Raw genomic sequence first — 26,860 nt, forward strand, 5'->3', positions numbered from 1 at the left:
GCATTTTGCTTTGTGACTAGAATTTCAGTGTAGATATCTGGGATTAACATTCTGACTAGTCAAAATTCCTTTATACGTAGATACATGCATGCAAATACACATTTGCTAAAATACACCTTAAACATTTTTTTACCAATTCCACCTTGGAAACTGTTGGCATCCGCCATTTTGTCAAATAATTGTATAATAAAGGTCCTGTGTCTTGGGGTCATTACAAACTGCTTTATACAGACGTAATTCAAAAGTATGGAAAATTAAAATGTAGCTGAGGCACGTGTAAAATCGACATTTAATATGCAGAGAAGAATCAAGAAGGTTTTTCTTCCTATTCTATATTTAAAGTAGGATAATGTTGAGATGTGCTTGCTGTGGATTAAATGTAGCCTTTATTCCCAAACAAACACATTTAAAATCAGTAAGCATTTGTATTGGCCTCATGTCTGGTGCAACATTTGGTATAAAAAAATAAAATAAAATAAAAAACCTTTTCAATGCACTGACGCTCGTCACTGAACACAGCAAAATATATCTTGTACTATACAATACAATACTCCCACCTTGTGGTTTATTACCATATGACACGAGTAAACCTGCATCAACACAGAAAGCACAATCCATATAACAATGTACTAATCAATGTCATTAATGCCAGTGAAACTTCTATTGACTTGTAATCTTTTTCAAATCAGCCTTCACCTTTTTTTCACTGGATCTGCCTTGATTCTGATTTCTGAAGCTCTCTTGACCATCATGTTTATTTGTACTATTTTTCACGTTTCTGGTGTAAAATTCCATTGTTCTTCACTCATGTCTTTTCAAAATATATAATAAATAAATTCAGATGAGCAGTTTACGGTTCTCTGTCTTTATTGAACATTTTACTCCAGTTGGTCCGTTTTGCAACATGATTCAATTAAACTAACAGTGCTATACACAGACATACATGCTGGAGAACTTTTACCACATGAAGACATCCAGATATTATTTAGTAATCCCTTAAGCAATTCATCCAGCAGCTTTTCTCTCCTTGATAACAAAAGCAGTAAACCTGAATAAGTTGGCAAAACTGTAAGGCAATCAGTTGGCTAAACTTTTTTAAGTTAAGAAATTCAAAGTTTAAGTAAGCAGAACTGGCAGATTTTTAATTGTTCTTAACTTGAAATGTTTGAGTACATTAATTCATACATTTAACTGAAAACTTTCATGTAATCTCAATGTGAAAACTTTGATTAGTATAAACTTAGCTAGCTTTAACAAGCTAGTTTGCTAGCATACTAGTTTGTAAACATGTTAACAGTAGTGTGTTATACAGTAGCACTTGCTGTATGAGTGCAGCAATATAAAGGTTTTCTTTGCTCTCAAATGCAACCAACATTAACAGAAGTTCTTCTAAATTAGCATAACAAAACATTAATCACTACTAAATCTCCCACTTAACAATCTTGCACACACAAAAAAAACATTATATTACACTTAAGTTTAGCATTTACTCTCCCTTTCGAGTGCCATCGGCAAAGCATGCTGGGAAATAGAGATCCCAGCCGTTTCAGTTAAACTTAAGTTTGTCTTAATTAAGAGAAATAATTTCATAAAACTCAAAACAATGAAACAGTTCAGTTTCCTTAAAATAGATCAGTTCTGTGAACTTGAAAGAAAAAGAAAGTGCTAAATACTCATAAAAGTTCATTTGACTGAACTAGTTTAATTTAAGTTTGTCCTACTCAAACTTGCAGATCGTGTGAATTCTTATGGAAATGACTGGAATTCACCAGTGAAAATTCACAGAACAACAGCTCATTTTACTGCACCTTAACTCTGTTATAATGGAAAATGTTTTCTGCTTGTCGTGACATATTAGGAATACTGTTTCCGGGTCGAAGCCTCTACTTCTACTTCCTCTGTCTTGTTTCTAGTGAGAATACTCAACAACCATTAATGAGCACTGATGATTCAAGTCACACATTTAAGCTCTTCAAAAGCCATAGTGTACATTACAGTCTCCAGTCTCACGGCATCCCAGACTTCAATATTTTGCGATTCAAAAAACCTGAATAACTAACCATCTGAGATTTTGGTATAGAGATCAAAGTTAGGATCATAATTTTCAGGAATATTACAGCACAATGAGTGTAAATTAGCATCGTTTGTTTGCATCTGATAGAGCTTTTGGATTTGGAAACGATGTCAGACTTAACAAGCTTAACAAGTTCAGTGAAGATGCACATTTTTAACTAGGATAGTCAAAATGTTAATATCAATTCTTTTTTACATTGATTTATTACATGGAAAATATGTTTCCATTCATTTTGTTGAGATGTCTTTTCTTGTATAGCCTATTGTATATACATGGTTGATTATTCATGTTGCTTATGTATTATACTATTTTTGTGTATTCTATTCATTGAAATTAATCTATTACTAGCTTTTTTTCCAAGTGCATGTATTCAAATGGATCTAAAATATGTAATAAACCATTATTATTTTTGTATTTTGGTTCAGTTTGTTTATTATAATAGAAGTTAATGGTAAGCATAGTAACAACATGAAATTAATAAGTAAATAAAACCGGTTCCACACACTAATATAAGAGTTCCTCAGGAAACCTGTGTGGTTCCTCAGAGAACCGACCCTTTAAAGGGTGTCTAGAGGATCTACAGACGGTTCCGCCGGTGAAGTGAAGAACCCCAAAAGGTTTATTTTTACAGTGTAAAGTTAGAAATATTTATGATTAATAAATTGTTAACAAAGCATAATCTAACTCTTTATATATGAGCAAATTTAACACTTATTGAAGTGACAATGAATGAAGAACTCACTATTTGTATATAGTTTATTAATGTATTAACTACAGTTTATAAACTATTAATTAACTATAAACTAATAGTTTGTAAATGACTTAAGTGCTTTATTACTGTATTATTATAAAGTTCTGGTAAAATCTACTTGATTGTGGTTTAGTGCAAAATCTTTTTTGGTTTTCATTTACATATTCTAATCCATTAAAGGTGAGACAGGAGGGATGATCAGTGGGTTTGAGTTTTTACCATCATAATTAGTGCATGGGTTGAAATATGGATAGAGTTTCTCAGTGAAAGTCTGACCAGTGAAAGAGTAGATACGAGATCTGGACTCCACGTCATAAAAAGAGACCAGACCCTCCTCATAATCCACAAACACACCAACCTTCTCAGGTTTCACTCTCAGATATAAAGAGACAGGTGGATCATCACAAGCTTTATAATGATTCTCATTCCTCAGAATCACAGTCCAAACTCCATCCACAGGTCTCAGTCTGATCATCCCCTTCCTGTTAATGGATTCTCTGGCCACTCCTAAATCCCACTTCGTCTTTCCCTTCACCTGCACCTCATAGAAAAATCTCCCTGAACTGAATCTCTGCTTTGCCAGAACACAACAACCCTTATCAAATCTCTTTGGGTTTTCTGGGACGTCCTGCTCAAAGTCTCCATGACTGACTTGTTTTCCATCATCAGACAGGATGAGATATGGATCCGCTGTATCAGGATCCAGAGTCACATCCACTGAGAGAGATCAGACATTATCAATCAACTTCAGAACAAACATTTTCAGATGTACAGTATATAATATAGATTAACACAGTATTGTGAGTGTATTGAAGAAAATGTTGTCAGTCACACTGTACCTGCAAACTTCTGCACAAACTTCAACCCTGTGGACACAGATGGCAATATAATGATGAATTATGATCAAATATGATCAAGAGATACATTCTCTTAAGGAAACTTGAATTGAGGAACCGATTAAGCTGATAAATGGAGGAAAGAAGGCTACCTATTTATTTTTAGAGAATTAGTTCAATTATGCAGTTTTATTTTTGCAATTATGCATGCTTTGCATATGGCTGGGAATGGAGAGTAAATATTGAAATTAAGTGTTATTTTATGTGTTTTTGAGTGAAGGGAAACATCAGTTAATGTTTAATGTTCAGTTATGTTTGACATGTGAAAGAGTTTCTGTTATGTTGATGTTTTGTTCGTTTCCATTGAAGAGTAGAGCTTATGGATAGGTTATGAATAACTGCATGTACTAATAATATGTTGCTTTGTTCAATAAGCAATAGCTTTGCTAATGCCAGTGCAGTAACAAGTGTGTGTATTGTGCTGTGCTGAGCAGATACAGTCTTTTACTTCTACAACATAACTTAAAGGGACAATGTGTAGGTTTTTAGGTATTTTATTATCTAAAATTACTATTTTTATTCATAAATATGTCCTCAATGGTATACAAATACCTCTGCTAATTATCTGGCTTATCCTCGTAAATGAAGAATTTATTATCTTTATATACATGGGACGGGTAGGTCCACGGAGGCTTCCATGCAGTTCCGCCATCAGGAAAAACTATAATAGCAGAGAGGGACAAAAAGTACTAAGCCAACGCGTTTCCACAACGCGTTTTCGTTCAGAGCCAGCGTCGCGTGACTGAAGCCAGCAGAAGTGGAGGAGCAGAGCAGTGAGAGGCGCTTGTCACTGCCCCGGCAACAGGATAAGGAGTCCTCGTCGTCCAAAAAGTCCAAAATAGACCGTAAAAGGAATCGTGACCGGAGATTACAAAAAACAAGGGTTAATGTCGGGATAGCTAATGCAGGAGAAAGCTTTCAAAAGAGATGCTGAAGTTGCCTGCTTTCTTCTCAACAGTTAAGTCAATGTTACGGTCTTAACACTAGAAGTGCCAGAATTCCATAACTACTAGAGCTGCCGCAAGCGGTCAAATAGATTCCAAACTCTATATCTTTAATGATAAATACCCAATTGAGAGATTAATGCATTTATTGTATTAGGATATCTTTTAAAAACAAAACAACACCAAACTGTACATTTAAACAAGTTTAATTATACATTTATAAATAAATAATATCCGTAGATGTCCTGAACAAAATGACAGAGTAGCCTATGTTTTCATGCTTCCACTGTTCGATCGCGCCCGCGCCCGCCTACACACACACACACACACATCTTGACATTGCAGCCTGTTCATTATAGCCATAATAAAATAGTCAACCTAACATATAAAAATTCCACTGCTCTGTTTATATAGTCAGTAGCCTAGTACAATTCGTACCATTTTTGCGCGTGTGAAGAGGATGATTATTATTTTCCGTCGATATTGGAACGTGAGTGAAGTACAAAGCCTATAATAAAGAATAGTTTACCATCCAAATACATCGCAAATGTTGAAACATTTTGATTCTAATTAGAGAGTTACGTGAGCCTAACGCAGCTTACTTTCACTTTCGCTTATAAAGTATTTAATTTTGGCTTGTTTATAGTTATTTTTTCATTCTTGTTCTGTTCTGAATATCATTACATTTAAATGATTTGTTGTTGAATATGTTTTGTGTATTTTTTTTTACCACATTTTATTGTTGTGTAGCCTATATTGGTATAGCCTATAATAATACCGCGAAATTCAGTGCGGTCAATATGACCGTCTATGGCCGAAATAGGTAAATATGTTCATTTGTTTTTTTGCCTTATGTGTAATTTATTTGAAAAACATTTTAAATGAAAATACGGACACTTTTAGGAAAAGTCAGGTACTGGCAGGATTTTATTTATTTTTTCAACAAAGTTATTACAGATATAAAATTAAAAATGGTCAAAATGACCGCCATGGCACTTCTAGTGTTAATTACAAGCTTTTTTTCATTGCTTGGTTGTGAACTTTATTATATAGACAGTAGAACATTTATAGTTAAAAGTTAAACAGACTCTTTGATGAATAGCAGCTATTGAGTAAAGTAGAGAAGGCCCTAAAAACAAGGTTGTAAGTTTTGTTTGTTCAAAACTGTAACATTCGTTTGTTCGTTGTGTCAAGTTGCAGTTTGTTTGAAATAACAAACCAGTTCACCCGAAGGAAAACTCGATGAAGTGCTATTATAAGACATCCTGTCATAGCTTTTTGGTACATAACGGCTACCGTAGATGCAACACGCATTTGAAAATGTGAGGCGCTGGAGAGCACTATTTGTTTGAATGCAAAATACTATTTCACCGCTAGATGGGAGAAATTCCTACACAATGTCCCCTTAAAGTCAAGTCACCTTCATTTATATAACGCTTTTTACAATACAGATTGTTTCAAAGCAGCTTTACAGAGATAACAGGAAAATAATGCAACAAAATTTGTTTCTAGAAGAAAATAGCGTTATACAGTCCAGCTTAAGTAAGTTCATTGAAGTTAATTCTTGTTGTAAAAAGTTATTTATTTAGTTGATTTATATATATAGCCGCTCTGGAGAAAACAGTGATGTCATCGTCCAGCTCAGTTCAGTTCTCATATAATGGTGTCAATGCAGGAGATCAATAATAGTGTTGAATATTAATATTAAACGTCCCCAACTAAGCAAGACAAAAGCCAAAGGAGACAGTGGCAATGAACCAAAACTCCATCAGTGACAGAATGGAGAAAAAAACAAAAAAACAACAAACAAAAAAAACCTTTGGAGAAACCAGGATCACTGTCAAATACAATACAAGTCCATTTCAAACAGGTCATTTCCACTCACTAAAAATCACACACTTTTGAGTGCCAACTTAAATAAATAAATAAACACACACATTTCACAAAGAAAATATTAATTTATTATTAAATTATATTAAATTCATTGTCATATTTATTAAATAATTTAGGAGATTTTACATTGTTGATTCAGGTAGATTTCATTAAAGAAATCAAGCCTTAAAGGGGTCATATAATGCCATTTTTGTACAAGCTAATATGATTCTTTAGGGTCTAAATTAAAAGTTTGTAATATACTTTAATTCAAAATTCTCATTAGTATTGTAAGAAAACACTCATTTTTACCTGGTCAAAAACAGCTCTGTTTTCAGCACGCCGTTTCAGTGCATGTGTCTTTAAATGATAATGAGCTTTGCTCACCCCGCCCCTCTGTTCTGTGCGTACACCGTTTTTAATAATAACACAATAACCATAACGCGTTGTTCATTATAAACGTGGGATTATGAATTATATTGAGAACGTCGTACATAGAAAACATGCGTAATGTACCCTGAGTGTAAACAGCCGCATTCATCGTGAAGCGTGCTAGCGATTTGCAAAGATTAATATACATATTAATATAAAGTTTAATAAAACGTTACACTCACTTCAGTTCTTCTGGAGGTGCAGCAAGAACACGAATAGTTGGTACTGATCCTTTTTTCAGGAGCAGCTTCTTAGCAAATCCAGCTTTATACTGACCCTCGTTTGTAAAGCAGTCTGGTGTTAAATGATTCGTGCAAACATGACAGCATTGACGTTGATCGTGGGGAATATTCCCTTTGAAAACTAAACTCAGCCACTGCGTCTTCAGCGTTCGGATTTAGGAACATCAAAATGTCTGCTGTGTTCCTTATTACACCCAAGAACAGAACACCACAATCGCTTAGACTCCATTCTGCTCATAGACAGTGCTCCAGCGTATCAACAACAACGATGACATCATATCACTTACATGTCTCTAAAGTTAAAGTAATACTGCAATAACTGGTTATAACAGGTAAAGTTTGCATATAGCTTTACATACTCTACGTTTAGTAAGTGATTTTATCATACCAGTCTAATGCTAACATGGCAAGTTTAAGTTATGTTATGGTAATATTTCTCAAACAGTGTGATCTTTTGCAGACTGAGACAAAATAATTGTGTGATCACCAACTTTTTATTCAACCCATAATATTCCTTGAAAAATTTAATTTCTAAGTTAATAACAAAAAAAATCTATAAACTGTATTTGATATTCACATACCAGTTTGACTGAGTTTTTCATTTAGATTCCTACGTAGAGTTTTCTTCAGTTCAGTCAGAGCTCTACACAGAGAGTTCACATTCACATCAGAGTCAATCCTGATCTCAGTCCAGTTCTTGGTGTGTGGACGAGTGTTCAGGGATGAGCTCATCTACAGCAGGAGAGAGAGAAGACTGTTAAATATGATCATTATTTTTAAAGCAGTTCAATATGTTTTACACAGGAGCTTTCTAACACAGTTGAGGCAAAACCTCTGTATGGATATGGATGATATCACCATACTTCCCCTAGTTGATTGATTACATGAAGAATTGCTTATATTTTGAAACATTTCTAAAATATTTAAATATGCAAATGAAGCATTGTCTTATATTCAGTCTATAGTGTTTCATCGCCATCTAATGGCCTGGCAGCAGGATACAGGGTTTTTAGTCGTTTTCGCGGATCCGTGTGAATGAGGATTGTTTTGATAATGGTGTCGAAGAAAACTCAAAGGAAAAACTCCATTTTCAGCATATCGGTGTCGTGTAAACGTATTCTCAAGCACAAGAAACAAACACATGCCGGCATCCGTCTCCACACCCCACAGAGTGAATATGTGGGAAAGCTTCTTTCACTCTTGTCCTTCCTTCACAATTTATCCCTTCCCTTCACCCATTCTTCCCTTCACTCAGTTCAATCAGAATGATTACATGAAAAATACAATGTTCTGTCAATGCAAGTGAATTGACAGTCATGTTTGGTCTCATTTGAAATGTTTCAGTGTGATTGGTACAAAAGTCCAGAGAAATAGACCAAAAGCTACAAGTTAGAGAGTTTAGAAATACTTTGCTTACTGTGGAGGGAGAGCCCTTTACCAGGGTATTTCATGCAAATTACCTTCTGTCCTCAATAAGGTCTAAACTACCAAGTCTGGGATCTTGATTAATGCAATTCCAATTGTTAGTTCGTGCCTCCATTTGGAGGATGTTTTGTCTTGGTCTGAGTATTTAAAGCTGCAGTCCGTAACTTTTTGGGGTTAAAAATTATCCAAAATACATTTTTGAGCAAGTACATAACCAGCCAGTGTTCAACACTATCTGCTTGCCTTAGCTCGATTCAAAACGGTAAGCTTGTAATAATGTTTTTAATTCCAGTGGTACTGGTGGATTTCTGCAGGAAATTCGAGCATGTCTTTGCGTCATTACGTCACATCTGTACACATAAAGAAGAGTCTCGGCTAGTCTCGGCTATGAGTGTGAGGATGCTGGAGATTTATAGCCTTTTCTCACAGCACTTGATATAATTAAACTTATCAATTTGATGGCGGATCCAGAAAGGATCATACGACAATCACCAGTGACAACTGGAGAATCACCCACTGTAAAACGCAAAAGACTTCGGAGTGGCTACAGAAAAAAAGAGACTGCAACCGGCCAATGCGAAAACAAGGACAAATATCGGAAGGGCATTAAATGTAGTCACGCAATGCTGATGTTGTTAAAGGGGTCATATAATGGTACAAGATGATTGTACTGAAATGTGTGTTGGCAGTGCCTGTACACAACCATCATAAAATGATAAAAATCCATCCAGTGGGTTTTTTTTAATCTTCTTATATGTTTCCTCCTGTCTCAAATCAAGCTGTTCGATATTGTGACGTCACAAAAATCGACGCCCCTCCCATGATGGCTGATTGACAGCAGCGTTTCAAACACAGACCCGCCCTCGCGCCCTCGTGAGCGAGCTGTCAATCATAGCACGCGCCGACTGGCGCGTTCATTGTTGATAGCTGGAGTGCTGAGTAGAATGGCGTCTAACGATTGTGGTGTTCTGTTCTTGGGTGTAATAACGAACACAGCAGTCATATTGATGATGTTTCTAAATCCGTACAGCTAAAGACGCAGTGGCTGAGTTTGTTTTCGAAGGGAATATTCCCCACGATCAACGTCAATGCTGTCATGTTTGCGCGAATCATTTCACCAGACTGCTTTACAAACGAGGGTCAGTATAAAGCTGTTTTTGCTAAGAAGCTGCTCCTGAAAAAAGGATCAGTACCAACTATTCGTGTTCCTGCTGAACCTCCAGAAGAACAAGTGAGTGTAACGTTTTATTGACCTTTATATTAATTTTTATATTAATCTTTGCAAATAGCTTGCACGCTTCACGATGAATGTGGCTATTTTTACACTCAGGGTACATTATGGCATGTTTTCTATGTACGACGTTATCAATATAATTCATAATCCCACGTTTATAATGAACAACGCGTTATGGTTATTGTCAGAGAATGTCCGTAGACGGGCTCTGGTTATTGTGTTATTGTGTTACAAACGGTGTACGCACAGAACAGAGGGGCGGGGTGAGCAAAGCTCATTATCATTTAAAGACACATGCACTGAAACGGCGTGCTGAAAACAGAGCTGTTTTTGACCAGGTAAAATGAGTGTTTTCTTACAATACTAATGAGAATTTTTAATTAAAGTATATTACAAACTTTTAATTTAGACCCTAAAGAATCATATTAGCTTGTACAAAAATGACATTATATGACCCCTTTAAGATAAGGTATAATTTGCACGGTTTGACGTGATATGATAAGCGACCGTTTAATCAGCGCGATTTACTACAATGCATTTTTTTCCCTTAGTTGGTCAGAACAAAAGTGGATGTTACTTGTTCAGACAACATTTTCCGGTGCAAATTCTTATGTCGGTCATAATTCCAAAAAGTACAATCTGTGATTGCGAATGCCAGGATCCACACCACCAGCACGGTGATTGACAGCCGCATATTCTCCTCAAAACATTGGATTCATCCACGCTGTGCCGTGCTGAGGCACAACCAATTCCACGAATAACTGCAATTGCAGAATTCAAACAGAGATGGCGACAAAGAGGAAAAAATACGGACTGCAACTTTAAAGAAATGTTGCAAAAGGCTCAGGGTGATTCTGTAGTCTGATCAGCCCGTAATGCTGAAGGTCTTCCTTACACTCGGCATTATGTATCTTTCAGATGTCAGGTATGCATATTTTACTCTTTATTTCTGAGCATTTTGTATTGTTTTGTATTGATTATCTTCAACATAATTATGTAATTGGCATTATAGATTTACCTGATTTACCTGAGATTATTGACTCTACTAGATTATGTTGTATCCATGTTTCCGCTAATCTGTGTCCAGGGTTGAGTAAATACTAGATCTCGGGTTAGATTGAGCATGCAGCACATCAGGCGAGATTCTAGATGTCTGACTAACTGCTTGACTTTAGTTAAGTTGTTGCATTCACTCTAGGGGGCTAGACAATACAATTTAAATAATAGCAAGCAACATTACTTCAAAGTATTAGCCATAACCTCTGGTTATTGTTTGAGCTTTAACTAAGCTGTTATATAGGCGACTGTAAGGGACCAAACGGAATTACTATTTAAATAATGGCAAGCATGGGCGGCCTATTAAATATCATTAGTCATAACCTCTGCTCTGACTAATGATCAGACTGGCGAGTTTATGACCGTGAGATTCACGTTAACGGCCGGTGTGAGACTCTGAACAACATTGGAATCCGAATGAACAAGTAAAATTTAAGTAAAGAGTTAAACAGAATAATAAAATATCTAGATTTTTGGAAGAATCTTCCAAATCATGAATCATCTTATCTAAGAATCTTAGAATTTGGTGGACCTTAAAGAACAGACAGTTTGTCCTTTAATATTGTTGACAGACCTGTATGAGATGAAGATGATCTTCAATGTGTGAGAGCTGCTCCAGCTCAGTGTTTCTCCTCTTCAGCTCAGTGATTTCCTGATGCAGCTCTTTAATGAGATCTTCAGCCTGTTTCTCTGCTGCTTTCTGCTGTTCCTCAATCATCTTCAGCTGATCAGACTGACATCTCTCAATGGAGCGGATCAGATCAGTGAAGATCTCAACACTGGAGGATCTCTCTTCCTCTGTGTTTCTCTGATGAATGAGAACAGTTCTATTAGTCAATCTATTCAATATTCACATATTATTTAAAGGGATACTTCACCCCAGAATGAAAATTTTATCATCTTTAATTAACCTTATGTCACTTGTTTTTCAGTGGAACAAAATAAATGTTTTGCACTCTTGAGGACGAGCTGTTGAAGAACTCCAATAGAACTCCATACAACAGATTTGTGCTCTATAGGAAAAAATCATATGTGTTTTGGAGCAACATGATGTCACCATTATGTTCTGTTAGTTTCTGTTGTCATGGATTCTCAGTTTGCTTTCATTCGTCACGTGTTCCTTGTTCTCATTTTCCGCCACTCATCAGTTACCATGGACATTAACACTAATCATCACAGCTGGTCGTCTTTTAGTTAACCCTCTGGGGTCTGAGGTGTTTTCTGGCCCTGGAGGTGTTCTGACATGACCTGACATTTGTGCTTATTTCTGTTACTTGTGGCATTGTCATGGCTAAAGTCTTATTACACTGTATTCAGCACAAACTCTGCTACAATAATATATCAGCAGCATGTATGTAAAAGTTTGTAGTTTTGAGATAATGACATTTATGCGTGGTTTGTGAAAATACAACAAAAAAATCTCACTGAAATAAGGCCATGAAACCCAAACTGATTATTTCTTCACAAGACTTTTTGTCTTATTGTATCACGTTGCCTAGACTATTTGAAAAAATTAGTATCACGTAGCCTAGACTATTTGCTCCAAAACTATGTGAAAATCACCCTGACTGCTCATTCAGGTAAGACAATATATTGATTTAAAATTTGTACGACGTGTTTTGTGTGAGAAAGCTTTATGCGGGAGGTCATCATTAATATGTAAGCTTTTCACACCTGAGAAAGACAAAGACCCTCCCCTAACGGCCCTATTAGGAGCTATCAGGCCCTATCATTCTGAGCAACCTTGCACAAAGAATGAGGAGATTTAAAAAAGAATGGCTTTTAGATTGTTTGGATTTATTTACAACACAACATAATCCAAAGATACACAACAAATGACAAAAAAGCACATTATTGAAAACATGATCCAAAGAAAGAGACCTTTGTGGCATTCCTAAAAACATTGTACATACCTTTCATTTCCAAGGTGTTTGATTTTCACTTTACCATGTTCATATACAGAGACATCCTCCAATGTTGAAGTCAGCAGGACTCAGTGGCATCTGGGCCCTGAAAAAAAAAAAAAGAAAAAAAAGTGAACATACTGATATCAAGAGAAACTATAGGCCGCACAATTTTGGGAATACGTTTTAGATTTTTCTGGTTAAAATTGCTTTTTAAAATTCACAGAATACACACACACACACACACACACAAATGTTTCCAACAATATATAATATAATGAACACCAGGTTTGTTGTGCCTTGTAGGCATAGGCTATGCGCAGTGCTGCATAAAATAATAATAACAATAACCTATAGCAGCCTATAAATCTTCCAACAGATTTCAGTAACAACTACGCTAGAGAAAAATATATTGATTATCATATGTTACTTCAAATGTTTCCATTCGTTATGATGATATGAAATGAGATAACAGTAAACATATAAAGCCTACTGTCCTACTGCTTTTCAAACGCGATCGCGCTCCAAAATATACATTCAAACGCACAGCATGCTCCAGAATATGAAACATTATGGTTACCATATTATACATATCTATGTTTGAGCAGATATCCACAAACACAGTATTTAACAGTACACGTGTCTAATATTCACCATATATCTAGCAACAGTTCAACTGCAATGTGAAGTTTATGCAACAATAACAAACTAATATGTAAGAATTTCTTACCTTACATCTTTCTTGTCTTTAAATCGCGTTCTTCTTCTTCTGAGGTAAATCCAATGTAAGCTCACGGCGCGTCTTTCAAACTCGACGAAAAGCAGAGACATGTGAAGTGTTTTGGTGTTTTGTTTTTGAGGTAATGAGCGCGTTCGCGTTCCATGTGGAGATTTGCAAGTGAATCTCTTTTGCGCGAGTGGGCGTGGTCAAATTAAACATACAAAATACAAAAGACACATACAAATATCACAATATTCTCAGATTTCTTTTTTCTGTATGACCATAAATGACGGAGTAATTTAAGTTTATAGTGCTACAATGTGAAGAAAATCCAGCAAAACGCGCCGGCGCGTTTGCCGACCCCAGAGGGTCATCTCTGTATATTTAAGTTCCTTCCTTAGTTCTGTTCATTTGTCGGTTATTATTTGTGCACAGCACACTGTCTCACATATTGGCTGTTTATTCAGAGTATCATATTAAATCTTATTTTAAATGTTATTGAATCATTCTTCTGTGGAACTAATGCCGAGTTCACACTGAACGATTTTAGGCCCGATTTTCTCTCGTCGACAGGTTTTGTGAGATCGACAAATGCCCAAAATCATAGGCAAATCAGTGCTCGTTCACGTGAGTGACAGTCACGCAGTGTGAATTACCAAAGATGCGATCTGAGAGAATCGCAGATGAGTCGCCAACGCATGAGATATTTGACATGCTAAATATCTGGACCTGTCGGCAAATCACAATCCTGCTGTGTGAATGTGTTCTGACTGAAAACTACGTCTGCGAAGACCTACAGCCAATGAGAGAGAGCAAGAAACAGGACAGCGGGATGTTCAGGGAGGAGTTATAGACCAGGATATTATTGTAATAGATATATTTGCAATTATATCAAACAGAAAAAAGCAAACATTTGCTTGACCAGCAGCAACAGCGGCACATTGTAAAAGGATTTATTTACCCCCAACTCTCTTTGCAGAAACACAATCCTTGCTCCCCTCGCCTCCCCAAACATTTCCTCCAGCATAATCTGTTTTTTTCCCTCCTTTTTGCTGCAAATCAGCGCACAGACAATTTGGATCGCAACCTTCTTGCAGGCTATCATTTTTAATAACAATTTCGGTCTCACGCACGCGTGATCTTGCGTTATGTTGCCTTTTCACTTCTCGCGTGTGTTTGGTTGTAGTTTGCGGACCAGAAAGAAGTTGTCGGCGATTCTTTCTTTTCTAAAGTTATCCAAAGTGAAACCTCCTGTCGCCGATGCATCGTACAGTGTTAACGTACTGAAAGCAACTGAATGATTCCCCAGATAGTCATGCAGTGTGAAAAGAACAGTGACCCGACTACTTCGAAAATCGTGCAGTGTGAACTCTGCATTAAAATAACACATGAGGGTTACTAGATGATGGCAGAACTCACAATTTAATAAAACACCTTTATTAATTAGATTGAAATATTATGATGCATTTCATTTTTTGAAATGTATTTTTTGCTAGGATAGTTAGAGAGTGAACAGAAAGTGAAATGGGAGAAGGGGATCGGAAATGACCATGAGTGAAACGACCATATCAACTCGGGTTGATCGAAGCACAAACCTTTCTCAGCTCTACTGAGTGCTGGATCTCTTGAATCTTCTTCATTCTGTCCTGGATCATCTGATGAACGTCTATCTGTGTCTGAACCAGCTGATTCTACATACAGAGAAATACACAGACACATTTATCACTGAATATAACTTTCCATCTTCTGACTGTCTTATAAAAAAATAAACATTTAAAATTTTAGTTTTGAATCTTTTAATTCATGTCTGACAGTTTTGATGGTAACAAAATTAGCTTTTATCAGATGTAATGAAACACTATTGGATTAAGCTGTTTTTCTTTTCAAAAAAGGACAGGTTCTTCAGGACACAGGAAAGAAAACATCTAGGTAACTAATGAAACACCCATTCCCTGAAGGAGGGAACCGAGACTTTACGTTGGACTGAACTGATGTATTGGGATCTCGTCTGACAGCCTTTGAGTGGTAACAGAACAGGTCAATGCACAATGCGAGTGAGATCTGCATCGCAAGCCAGTCCCCGCTTCCGGGTATATAAGGCAGCGTGCAAACTCACACATTAAGTTTTCTGCTGAGGAGCCGAGACGGGGTCCTGGCCGTTTCAGTGGAGGTACAGGAGTTGGGGTGATGGAATGTAAAGTTTCTGTTACCTCCTTCCGGGAACGAGGGTTACATCATTAACCTAGACATTCCCTATCAGTCAGTCATGTTCGATGCTACATCGGACTGAACTGACGTATTGGGATCCCTATGGAAAGTGCCACAACAGCTGCCTTGAGTAAGCTGCCTAGTATCCCTGCACCTGTTGGGGCAGAAGAAAGGACAGAGCTTTGCACAGAGAATGTCAATCACTGGTGTTCCTTCTGACCCTATACAATGAGACTACTTGATAACACTGGGAAAGTGTGCCTATTCCAACCAGAAAGGAATGCTACAGAGACCACATCCTGACTGCCAAGGATGCTGGAGGAACTTCACCAAAGTTTAACTGTTGGGGGAACTCACCTGAGGAGCAGAATAGGCACTCGTATCCCTCAGAGGGGAATGGTGCAGCAAGAAAGACACAGAGCCAGCCTATCCGCATATTACCTGTTTGTACCCAACACACGGGAAGAAACTTGCTCCATTTAGGTTTTGCCTAGCCTGCAGCTCTGCATATGTCTGCCAGAGAGGTGCCGTGCACGAACGCCTAGGAGAAAGCAACCCTCCGTGTCGAGTGAGCTCTCACTCCAAGGGGGCACGGCTCGCCTTGGGATTGGTAAGCCAAAACGTTTCCATCCACTTTCCAGTGGGCCAACCTCTGCTTGGAGACAGCCTTTCCATTCTGTTTCCAAAATGCACCACAACTGCACACTCCACCTGGGGGATCTCCATGTACCCTTTGGTCACCCTGCCATCAGTAGTGAGAGCAGAGTAGGCAGTGGAACGGTTTCTGGGAAAAAAAAGTGCCTTCCACGAATTTGTGACCTCCTCATGCTCTTCCAGGAAGAAAGGGACCGGAGTGGAAAGCTGCTGTTCACCATGCGCCGCCCCGAGAAACCAATCATCCAGCCGCGAGCGTTCGGGACATGGTTGGAGTATTCCAGCGGCCTGGGAAATCATGGCAGTCAGCTCTGGGTTGGACTCGAACAATGCTACTCTCCGCGAAGGGGGCAGCACAGTCGAATCTTCATCCCCAGAGGACTCAAACCCGCCCTCAGATGCAGCGATCGACATCCGGTCCTCTGCAGGAGCCCCGAATGAGATGCTGGGTCCCCCATGGGACCGCGGGGATGCACTCGGCAGGAGAGTCACACTAGTGTTGCTTTCGTCAACGAAAATTATGACAAAATATTGTCGTCAACGAACCTTTATCACCTGACGAAGACGAGACGCAACGTAAATGCTGGTCATGTGACAATGACTAAAATAAATGTATAATGCAATATTGTTGACGAATAAAAACGAGACTAAATGTGGTTTACAAAATAAAAACTATGCTAAAATGTCTCTTCATTTTCGTTGACGAGACAAAATATTATAACGTCTCGACGAATGAGAGAGTTGTGCGTGAACAAGCTTTGTCGGCTTTAAATTCTGGTTTCGATCTGGTCACCCGATTATCAGCGAATTTAACAATATTATTCCATTAGTTATTCCATTAAAATGTCTCATTGATATATTTGACACATTCATAATCATTACTTTTGCCGGTTCTTTGTGACAGCTGTTATGTGTGTTATTGGCAGCATCACCATCTGGTTACATGAACGCGTCACCACCACATCAGCACCAAAAACATGGATATTTTATTTTAGAGAATAATCGCATAATCTATTCGATATTCTATAATTAAATAAACTAATCGAATTTTCAAAAATCGTGACTCATCCCTGCATGGAATCTCTTCCCAAATCGTCCTAAAGGTTTCTTTTCCCAAATCGTCACTCATGTCTCACCCATTTTCTAAGGGGATTATAAACGTTTCTTCATTGGTTCGCTTTTAATTAGGCCTATTATATTCGTATTCTTTACTGTGGTAAGGTAGAAAAACGCTGTAGGACAGATAGCCTACATTTGTACTTGAATGTCAAATTCTTTTTAACACAGTTTGTGCTTGTTATTAGACATGGTAAGGCGCGTCAAGTTTAGTTGTAAAGCGTGTTTCACACGCGCGGGTGATTTTTAGTTTCACTTTCTCCGGCAGCGCAATCTCAAACATAGCCTAAATATCTCAGCCTTGTGGAGGATAAAATTCGCTCTTCAGACCAATTTACATCAAGTAGAAAACATGAAGATATCAGAAAAGAGATCGATGGTCTCTTTCCTGCTCGTGTCCCACATCCCTCTCAAAGCGCAGAGTGGTAGGCTATATCGCGCGTCTTTGTGTGGAAATATAAAACGAGTTTTTCATTTTTTTAAACAACCCCCCCAACCACCGCCGGTAGTTGGTCCAAAAAAAACTGCCACTGTCACAGCCCTAAATATAATAAGATAACCTTGTTTGAAATACTATATTGACTGGGTTAAATAGAATTGCATTACTAAAAAGAGACTAAAATACAATTTTCATTGACTAAAACTAGACTAAAATGTCATCAGTTTTCGTCGACTAAAACTTGACTAGACTAAAAAGAGTATGAACGTGACTAAAACTAATAAAAACTAAAACGACAGCTTGACACAAAGACTAGACTAAAACTAAAATTAAAACAGGCCGCCAAAAACAACACTAAGTCACACCAACAAAGGAATAACTCACTCACTGAACGATGATTGAAGAGCAGAGTGAAACAACATCTGCCCTGCTCCGAAGCAAAAGCTTAATGTGTGAGTTTGCACGCTGCCTAATATAACTGGAAGCTGGAAGTGGCTTGAGATGCAAAACTCTTTCGCCAATGTGCATTGGCTTGTTCTGTTACCACTCGATGGTGATTGGGCTCTCAGACGAGATCCCTATACGTCAGTTCAGTCCAATGTAACGTTGAACGTGACTGACTGATAGGGAACTGAATTTCATGGGGTGTTTAAAGTGTTTTGTTTTTATCTCTTTACCTTCTTCTCTCGACTCTCCTCCTCTATAGGAACAGTGTTGTGAGTCCTGTGTTCTCCTTCAGTGCAGCAGAACAGACAAACACACGTCTGGTCGTCTCTGCAGAACAGCTCCAGAGGTGTCTCGTGTTTCTGGCATATATAATCCTCCAGATTTTCCACAGGATTGATGAGTTTGTGTTTCTTTAAACGTGGGACTCTGTGATGAGGCTCCAGATGAGTCTCACAGTAAGAGCTTGGACACGTCAGGCAGGTCTTCACAGCTTTCTGCTTTCTTTCATCACAGAAGTCACAGAACACCTCAGATTCTCCTGGATTGAGCTTCTCCTTAAAGTGTTGCACAACCTCTCTGAGAGTTGTATTAATCTTGAGATCAGGTCTTTTGCTGAATGTTTCTTCACAGAGTGGACAGAAGCAGGTCTGTGTGTTCGTCCAGCACTTGATCAGGCAGGTTCTGCAGAAGTTGTGTCCACATGGAGTGGTGACTGGATCCGTGAACACTTCCAGACAGATGGAGCACTGGAGCTCCTCATTTAGTGCTGGACCACTGGAGGATGCCATGGCTGAAAAAATAAGTAAGTAGTAATAAGATAAATAATGTCAATATATCTTCTACTTTCCTGAAGAGAGCAATTTTGATAATTATATGTACTGAGTAAATTAGGCTATGGATGTTGCATGCTAAATACCTGTAGAAAAAATCTGAAGAAACTAAATACAGACTCTAAACTAGGAGAAAAAAACACAGTAGCCTACAGCAACTGTAACAGGTTTTCAAAACAACATTTTAATATAATCATGAGATTTATTTATTTTTAAAACACACAAAATGAGTGGAACTGTAATTTTTCAAGCAAATAACTTACTAAATAAACATCTGTAACCACCAAGAGTCATTTCTGTTTAATAGAGTTATGGTTTTCATTGAAATTTGTTTATTCTGTCTGCAGTTCAAATACTTCCTGATTCTGATATATGTTGAATGAACACAGACTTTAATTTTACAAAAGTTCTTGTACTGCATCATGCTATTAAACTAGTGAACTTACATTTCCATCGCTTACCTGTGAGTGAATGTCAGACTTGATCGTTAATTTCAGGGTTTCGGAAAAGAAGTGTTGTTTGAAGAAGCTTCCAGTTCATCTGTTAAGTTTCACTTTCACGGAAGTCTTTACACACATGCAGTGATGATGAGGGGGGCGGGAGATGGGTGTGAAATACGGGAGACTCCCGGGGAAAACAGGAGTGTTGACAGACCGCACAAAACATATGATTCATTGCAATTTGCCTTGATTTCCTGGATCGGTAAAACAATAAAACATATAAAGGCTTTCGGGTAGCTAAAAATAAATTATTATTATTATTTAATTAATTATAAAAAATAAAAAAAAATAAAAAAGATTGGTAGTTGTTTTTAAAATCAACCCTCCCCATAGAGATAAAATGCTGACCGTTGTCTGGCCACTGTACAAGAGCACACACACGTCACGAATCACGATCCTGAAGCGCGAATCTCAGCCATTTAAATTTCAACTGTTATTTTGGCGGTCCGTCTGAGGGAAATCTGATTTTACCCGCCGGCAAAACCACTAAAGAAAGAGCTCACAGGAGGATGAAACATATATCTATAAACATATTTCAAATATGCTAACAGTCGCTATAGTGTGCAGTGCTTGTTGTTTGCTCTGGATGGTGTGTGAGGCTCAGTGTGGATATTAATGGCTCGTTTCCACTGAGCGGTACCCCAGACAGCAAGCCAACATTGAATAAACATTGTTTTTCCATCTGAATCATCATTATGGTTGATATTGAAATTTCAATGTAAAATAAATGTTGAATCACCATTACCATATCGATGAAAACCTGATGTTATTAATGTTGATGGCAACAATATTGGAACATTGATCTATAGTTATCTTTATGATTGATTAAGCATTGATATTTGGTTTACCGTGTTTGTACACAATATTTGTGTTGAAAAGTCATCGACATATAGTTGCCGGGAAGCGCGCGCACACTGTCAGCGCCTGACAACCAGGCCTGGCGTCAAGGGGGGGCTTAGCCCCACATACTTCATATAGAAACAATTAAAATGCCTCGTTAATTTTAAAGACATAGCCTATTTATTATTATTAGCCTGTTTTTGCCTGAGATTTGCGGTGAGATTTACGCATGTGCTCGGGTGTAGGCTATAGCCTACTATATTCCTCCATGCACCCAGTATTTAAGCAGAAATTAATATAAATGTGCAATTAGTCGACCGGAAAAATCTTTTGTCTGGTAACTCTAATCAATACATTTACTATTTACTTAGTTATAAGTATCCAGTTATTTAGCCTATATTGAATTTGAATTTGTTCCAAGTGTTTAAATATGTGTTCTGTTTAACTTAAATGCTAATTTTTTGCATTGTGATTTTATTTTCTGTTTTAGATGCTCTACTCAGCAGATGGGGACAGCCGCCGTCACCCACAGGCTGTGCAAAAGTGGCTGCGCTATGCGCCAGACCGGGCAGGAGGGACTGGACGACAAAATATTCGGCATCAGAGGACATTGAAGTGTAAATAAAGAGTACAAATAATTAAATAAAAAGGCTAATAAAAATGAATTTGTTTTAGTGTGGTGTGTTCAGTGTTTTATACGAGATTTAAAATGTTCTATTACTACTGGCTGTAGATAAAGCAGGCTATTTAAATTATGGCATTACATTTAAAATTAACATTTAAAAACGATTGAAATTCCATTGAAATCACGTTGATCCTTAGTTTAGTTGAAATTTCAACATTGTTTCAATATTCCTGATAATTGAAATACAATTGAAATTCCGTTGATCTATGGACATGATTTCAACGTTGTTTCAATATTAAAACAGGGTGCAAAATGATGTAGAATCAACATCAGAGTTCGATGTCGATTCAATGACTTATTGTTGAAAAAGGAATGTTGATTTAACATAGTTTCAATGACTGTTTACTATCTGGGTACGGTACGGTTCGGTACGGAACAGTACGCATTTATTTGCGTTTCCACTATCAAAAGTTGTGAATGGTACCAAAATGCCGAACCGTACCGTACCACTTTTAAGTACCCTTCCATTGGGGTACCTAGCACAGTGGTACGGTACTAAAAGGTGGAGCTAGACTCACTGCAGGACGTTGATTGGTTGACAGAGAATCGTCACTTGCTCGTGCTACAAGGGGAATGATAACATAAGAAGCGCCATTTTTTAATATACAGTTTAATATAATACTACTGTTTACTGTGTCACAAAATTAAATTTTAAGAGTTTTTCAGGCGAGAATGTAGTTGTTTAAAGCACAAATCTGTGGTTTATTTATAAAGATGATTTTTTTCCCCCGGTTGTGATCCATGGGATCAGCGGGCGCTCGGCGCTCATGTTTCCCGGCTGGATGAGCCTTTCCTCCGCTAGTTCTTCTGACGTTCGCCGCTGACTCCGACGGTAGTGGTTAAACATGAGATATAATTCGTCTTGTGTAGACCTAACGGGCGATCTTTGGTCTCGTGAATATATAATTCGTTCCCTGTCAATCGTTTTGGCTGAGGGCTAAGTTTAGTTTCATATTATAGGCTATTTGTATTTAACTTTACTGTTGTAATGTTAGACTAGAGCGCTGCATTTGGATATTTGACTGAATTGTTTGCTTTATTTCTTATTGTATAGCTTCTTGTACCTTTTACTTAAACTTTTATATTGGCTATTATTGATAAAACTGAAATTTTACAAAAAGAAATATGGTTTCTTGTCATTTTTTTTTATTACAAGATTATCACTGATGTTTATTGCAACATTTGTACAAATGCATATATTGCCTGGAATAATGTGTAAGTTATTATTTTTATTTTTTTTAACGAAAAGAGGTAACGTTAGGGTTGTGTTTTAAATTTCGTTTTGTTATAAATAGAATAACGTATAACGTGCAGTGAATAATCAATATGCGTTGCGCATGAACCACATTTGTGTCCCTATAATGTTTAATTTATTTAAATGAAAACGAAAAGAGGCAGAGTGGTGTTTTATAACATATTTCGTTTTATTGTTGCTTAAAATGTACATACAGAGTAACAGAGATAACCGGAGTAGCAGAGCGAGCTGAGCGACGCTTTTAAGAACGCGCTGTACCATTTGCATGTAGGAGTCGCACATGGCAAGTACAAACTTTGCGTACTTGATATATTGAGAAAAGCCTAATGTCGGCGCTTGTCTTCTTGTGACAAACATGTCGAGGAGCAAGAACAAGATCTGCTGTATGTCATCCATTGTAGTTTACTATGTTCTTCTTCGCGCGAAAATGACGTCGATCGAAACACCACGCCTATCAAGTAAGGGCACTGTTGGCAGTGGAAACGCTAGCCAGATCATGGTTAACAGACCCGAACCGCACCGTACTGTCCCGTACCGTACCGTACTGCTCAGTGGAAACGAGCCATAAGAGATGAAGGGTGTTTTCTGGTCCATATACTACGGTGGCCGAGAGAGCTCAACGCGCTGCAACTGAAGAAAACACATGCAAATAGAAAAAACACCCGCAAATTAAGAAAACATCTTCATCAGTTTCACAACACATGTGTGCTCCAAATACTCACAACACAACCAAATACAGAAACGCGCTGCAAAAGTTCACAACACAAACAAATACAGAAACGCGCTGCAAATAGGACAGAACACAACAGAAATGTTTCCGGGGAACCCAATAAGTGACGGACGGACGGCTGGGACGTGCTTATTGCTCGTGAGCATTACCAGAGAATGTCTAATATGGCGAGAAGTTTCACTCTCGGTACACTTCCGGCTTCTGAACTGGCTGCAGTTCCTCTCTGATTCCATATGAGGGCGCTCACAGGACGAGTGCAGAATGAATGGAGGTCTATGGCGCTATACCAATAAAAATCCACTTTTCTCAGGATATAATTTTTTGTCTAGTAATTTGAATGTTGTATTCGAAAGGAAATGCAAAGAAATTACACATTGCTGGGTGTTAGATTTTTTAGAGTCACTTATTTGCTTTAAAAAGTCTTTTAAAGTGTCAATGACGTCATACACATGTACGACCAGAGATACTGCTTTACGGCAATCCTTCAGTCACTTTGGTGCTTTCGCGCTCTGCACTTTCTTTTCACTCGAGGCATCGACAACACAGCTGACACAGGTAAACACACGTGCTAGAAGAGTTTTTGTTTTGTTTGTTTCTGGTCCCGCTGCGGATGACACAATGCCATCAAGCGGTATCTCTGGTCGTAATCAGTCCTTCACTGACCAATCAGCGTTCATTAGCAGAATGCTAGCGTGTTATGGGCAACAACAACTCAACCTGTAAGAAATCAAAAGGACATAAGTACTCGTTTATTCAACTTTCGACCTAAAACCCATGTTGAACTTGCAAAATCTACAATCAGATCTGAGATTTCTCAACGGCAATCGGGTGAGAGAGACAAATTTAGCCGTCTAGCCCCATTGACTCCCATTCATTTTGCACTCATGGCGATCGCCCCCAGTGGAACTCTGGTGGAACTACAACCAAAATTCGGTACAATAGAGCTTAAAGGGACACTCACCCCATTAGCATTAAGCTTTGCATTGTTAGAAACCCAGTCATACTGTTGAATGGTCGTGCAACACTCTCTCATTTTCCCCTGAGACGGGAGAAATCCATTATTTACCTCTTACACTTCCTCCTACAATGACGCAAAAATCATCATTTTGCGTCATTGTAGGAGGAAGTGTAAGAGGGGGAGATTTCTGTTGAGACTACAGACACTCGTTCCTCATCTTTCCCTGGGGCGGGACCCGCTCACGCTACAGACCTATTACAGATCAGTGGGTGGGACTTTACTCTCTGAAACTGAAAGCAATATCCTCCATCTTGTTTGAAGCTAAGCTAACAGGCGCTGTGGAGACAGATGTAGGACCAGCGAGCAGCACGCAAGAGACACTACAAGAGCGCGCAAGTGGTTTTTTCTAGTTTCTCCTGTTATTTCAGTGCTGTATTTTAATCGAGGTAAGGCCATCTTCGATTCTCTGCTTATTTTGTATTTTTAACTTCACATAATTCTGTATTTTAGTTAGACGCGCTGCTTTATTTTAAAGCCGCGAGTGATATTAATTATTATTGCAGTCTAATTTGCACTTAAGCCTCTGCTCCTATTGCAGTTTTGGCTTGGCACATTTTCGCGTTATTCAGACTTAATTGCCCGACCGAAACAGCTTATGTAAGAATAGATATAAATAGTGAAGTCTCAGATAACTCCATAAGGACCAGCGAGCAGCACGCAAGAGACACTACAAGAGCGCGCAAGTGGTTTTTTCTAGAATACTCTGTTCTCCTGTTATTTCAGTGCTGTATTTTAATCGAGGTAAGGCCATCTTCGATTCTCTGCTTATTTTGTATTTTTAACTTCACATAATTCTGTATTTTAGTTAGACGCGCTGCTTTATTTTAAAGCCGCGAGTGATATTAATTATTATTGCAGTCTAATTTGCACTTAAGCCTCTGCTCCTATTGCAGTTTCGGCTTGGCACAGTTTCGCGTTATTCAGACTTAATTGCCCGACCGAAACAGCTTATGTAAGAATAGATATAAATAGTGAAGTCTCAGATAACTCCATAAGGACCAGCGAGCAGCACGCAAGAGACACTACAAGAGCGCGCAAGTGGTTTTTTCTAGAATACTCTGTTCTCCTGTTATTTCAGTGCTGTATTTTAATCGAGGTAAGGCCATCTTCGATTCTCTGCTTATTTTGTATTTTTAACTTCACATAATTCTGTATTTTAGTTAGACGCGCTGCTTTATTTTAAAGCCGCGAGTGATATTAATTATTATTGCAGTCTAATTTGCACTTAAGCCTCGGCTCCTATTGCAGTTTCGGCTTGGCACATTTTCGCGTTATTCAGACTTAATTGCCCGACCGAAACAGCTTATGTAAGAATAGATATAAATAGTGAAGTCTCAGATAACTCCATAAGGACCAGCGAGCAGCACGCAAGAGACACTACAAGAGCGCGCAAGTGGTTTTTTCTAGAATACTCTGTTCCCTTTCGTAAAGGGAACTCCCGCTGCATCGATACTCGATACTTTGGGGAATGCCTTCGGCATGAAGCGTCTGAAGTCTACTATACAACTATCCCAATCTGGATTGGTGCAACGTCATTACGTCACCCGTGACGTCGCATGTGACGGTGATCCGGAAGCTATAAAACGGTCACAGGAACCAGGAAATGTTAGCTTCTGGTCTTCAGCAAGCGCTCTATGTACAACTTGTCTGTTCTATTTGGTGTTGTTTGTCCCGTGAAAAGTATATATATTTATGATGGCGAGTGAGAAACAATTCAGGCAGTGTGCGTCCCCTTGCCCACGCTTTTTAGCTGAGGGTGACACACACTCGCTTTGTGTTGTTTGTCTGGGAGCGGAGCATGCACAGGCAGCGCTCGAGGGTGCTGTCTGTGCTAACTGTGAAACCATGCCCCTAAGAACGCTATCTATGTTTAATGAGGCCGGCCAGCCCCGCGATCCTCGTGGATCAGGTCCCGCGTCTGTCGAGGCAGCGCGGCGTCTGCATTCATGGGGATCGCAGAAGGATCTAGCTGATGATGTTGAGACGGCTTCGGCCCTTTCTCAGCATTCTGAAGCTAGTTCCCGTAGTTCCGCTCAGGGTGCGGAAGCCCGCGTTGCGGCTTCTTCCGCCCCTGTAGAGGAACCGATGCTCGAATTATCTGGTTCCGAGGAGCTAGATATTTTGGGCATCGAGGCAGGGGAATGTGAAAAATCGCCACCCCATTCCCCTGCCTTTGAGGAGCTGCTAGAGGTTGTGACTCGAGCAGTGGCCAAATTAAATATCGATTGGCCCTCTGAGGTGCAGGAAGCGACGGCAAAAAGCAAACTCGATGAGCGCTTCCTGCAGACTCGGTCACAGCCTCTACGCCGGAGTCTGCCCTTTTTTCCTGATCTCCACACTGAGGTGTCGAGATCGTGGAAAAAGCCCTTCTCCTCTAGAATATCTGGCCCCAATGTCCATATATATTCCAACATTATGGGTGCCAAGGAGGAGGGCTATGGGATGATGCCCAGGGTTGAAGAGTCTTTCGCAACACATCTCTCCCCTGACGCTGCATCATCCCTGCGGGCTCCGGCGCTTCCCACCAAGCCCTGCCGTACAACATCGGCCTTGGTCGGGAAGGCATATATGGCGGCAGGTCGGGCTG

At 38.7% G+C, this 26,860-nt stretch overlaps 2 protein-coding genes and 1 pseudogene across 3 annotated transcripts in view; all 3 read right to left on the reverse strand.

The window, feature by feature from the left end:
• LOC311073183 overlaps positions 1–19,815 on the reverse strand; it is a 111,975-nt pseudogene extending 92,160 nt beyond the window's left edge. The window contains exon 1 of the transcript XR_014609540.1: positions 19,707–19,815. The product of XR_014609540.1 is annotated as an uncharacterized misc_RNA (transcript). The remainder of the gene's footprint in view (positions 1–19,706) is intronic.
• The window catches only part of LOC311072998 (E3 ubiquitin-protein ligase TRIM39-like), a 161,064-nt gene that overhangs the window by 50,422 nt on the left and 83,782 nt on the right, over positions 1–26,860 (reverse strand). The window lies entirely within an intron of this gene.
• Positions 859–19,360, reverse strand: LOC311072943 (E3 ubiquitin-protein ligase TRIM39-like). The gene is made up of 7 exons (XM_084098317.1): positions 19,332–19,360; positions 18,646–19,205; positions 15,147–15,242; positions 11,501–11,734; positions 7,793–7,943; positions 3,665–3,691; positions 859–3,542 (listed from the first exon to the last, which is right to left on the reverse strand). The coding sequence occupies exons 2-7, from the start codon at positions 19,201–19,203 to the stop codon at positions 2,992–2,994; spliced, it is 1,617 nt and encodes a 538-aa protein (XP_083954443.1). The 5' UTR covers positions 19,204–19,205; positions 19,332–19,360; the 3' UTR covers positions 859–2,991.

This window comes from Abramis brama (assembly GCF_963993115.1).
Source record: "Abramis brama genome assembly, chromosome: 22".
Classification (NCBI taxonomy): Eukaryota; Metazoa; Chordata; class Actinopteri; order Cypriniformes; family Leuciscidae; genus Abramis; species Abramis brama.

Coding starts and splice junctions, on each gene's coding strand:
- LOC311072943 (XM_084098317.1), bottom strand. CDS start 19,203: ATGGCATCCTCCAGTGGTCCAGCACTAAATGAGGAGCTCCAGTGCTCC. Junction 11,735..15,146: donor ACTCAGTAGAGCTGAGAAAG/GTTTGTGCTTCG, acceptor CTCATTCATCAG/AGAAACACAGAGGAAGAGAG. Junction 3,543..3,664: donor GTTTGTGCAGAAGTTTGCAG/GTACAGTGTGAC, acceptor GATCTCTCTCAG/TGGATGTGACTCTGGATCCT.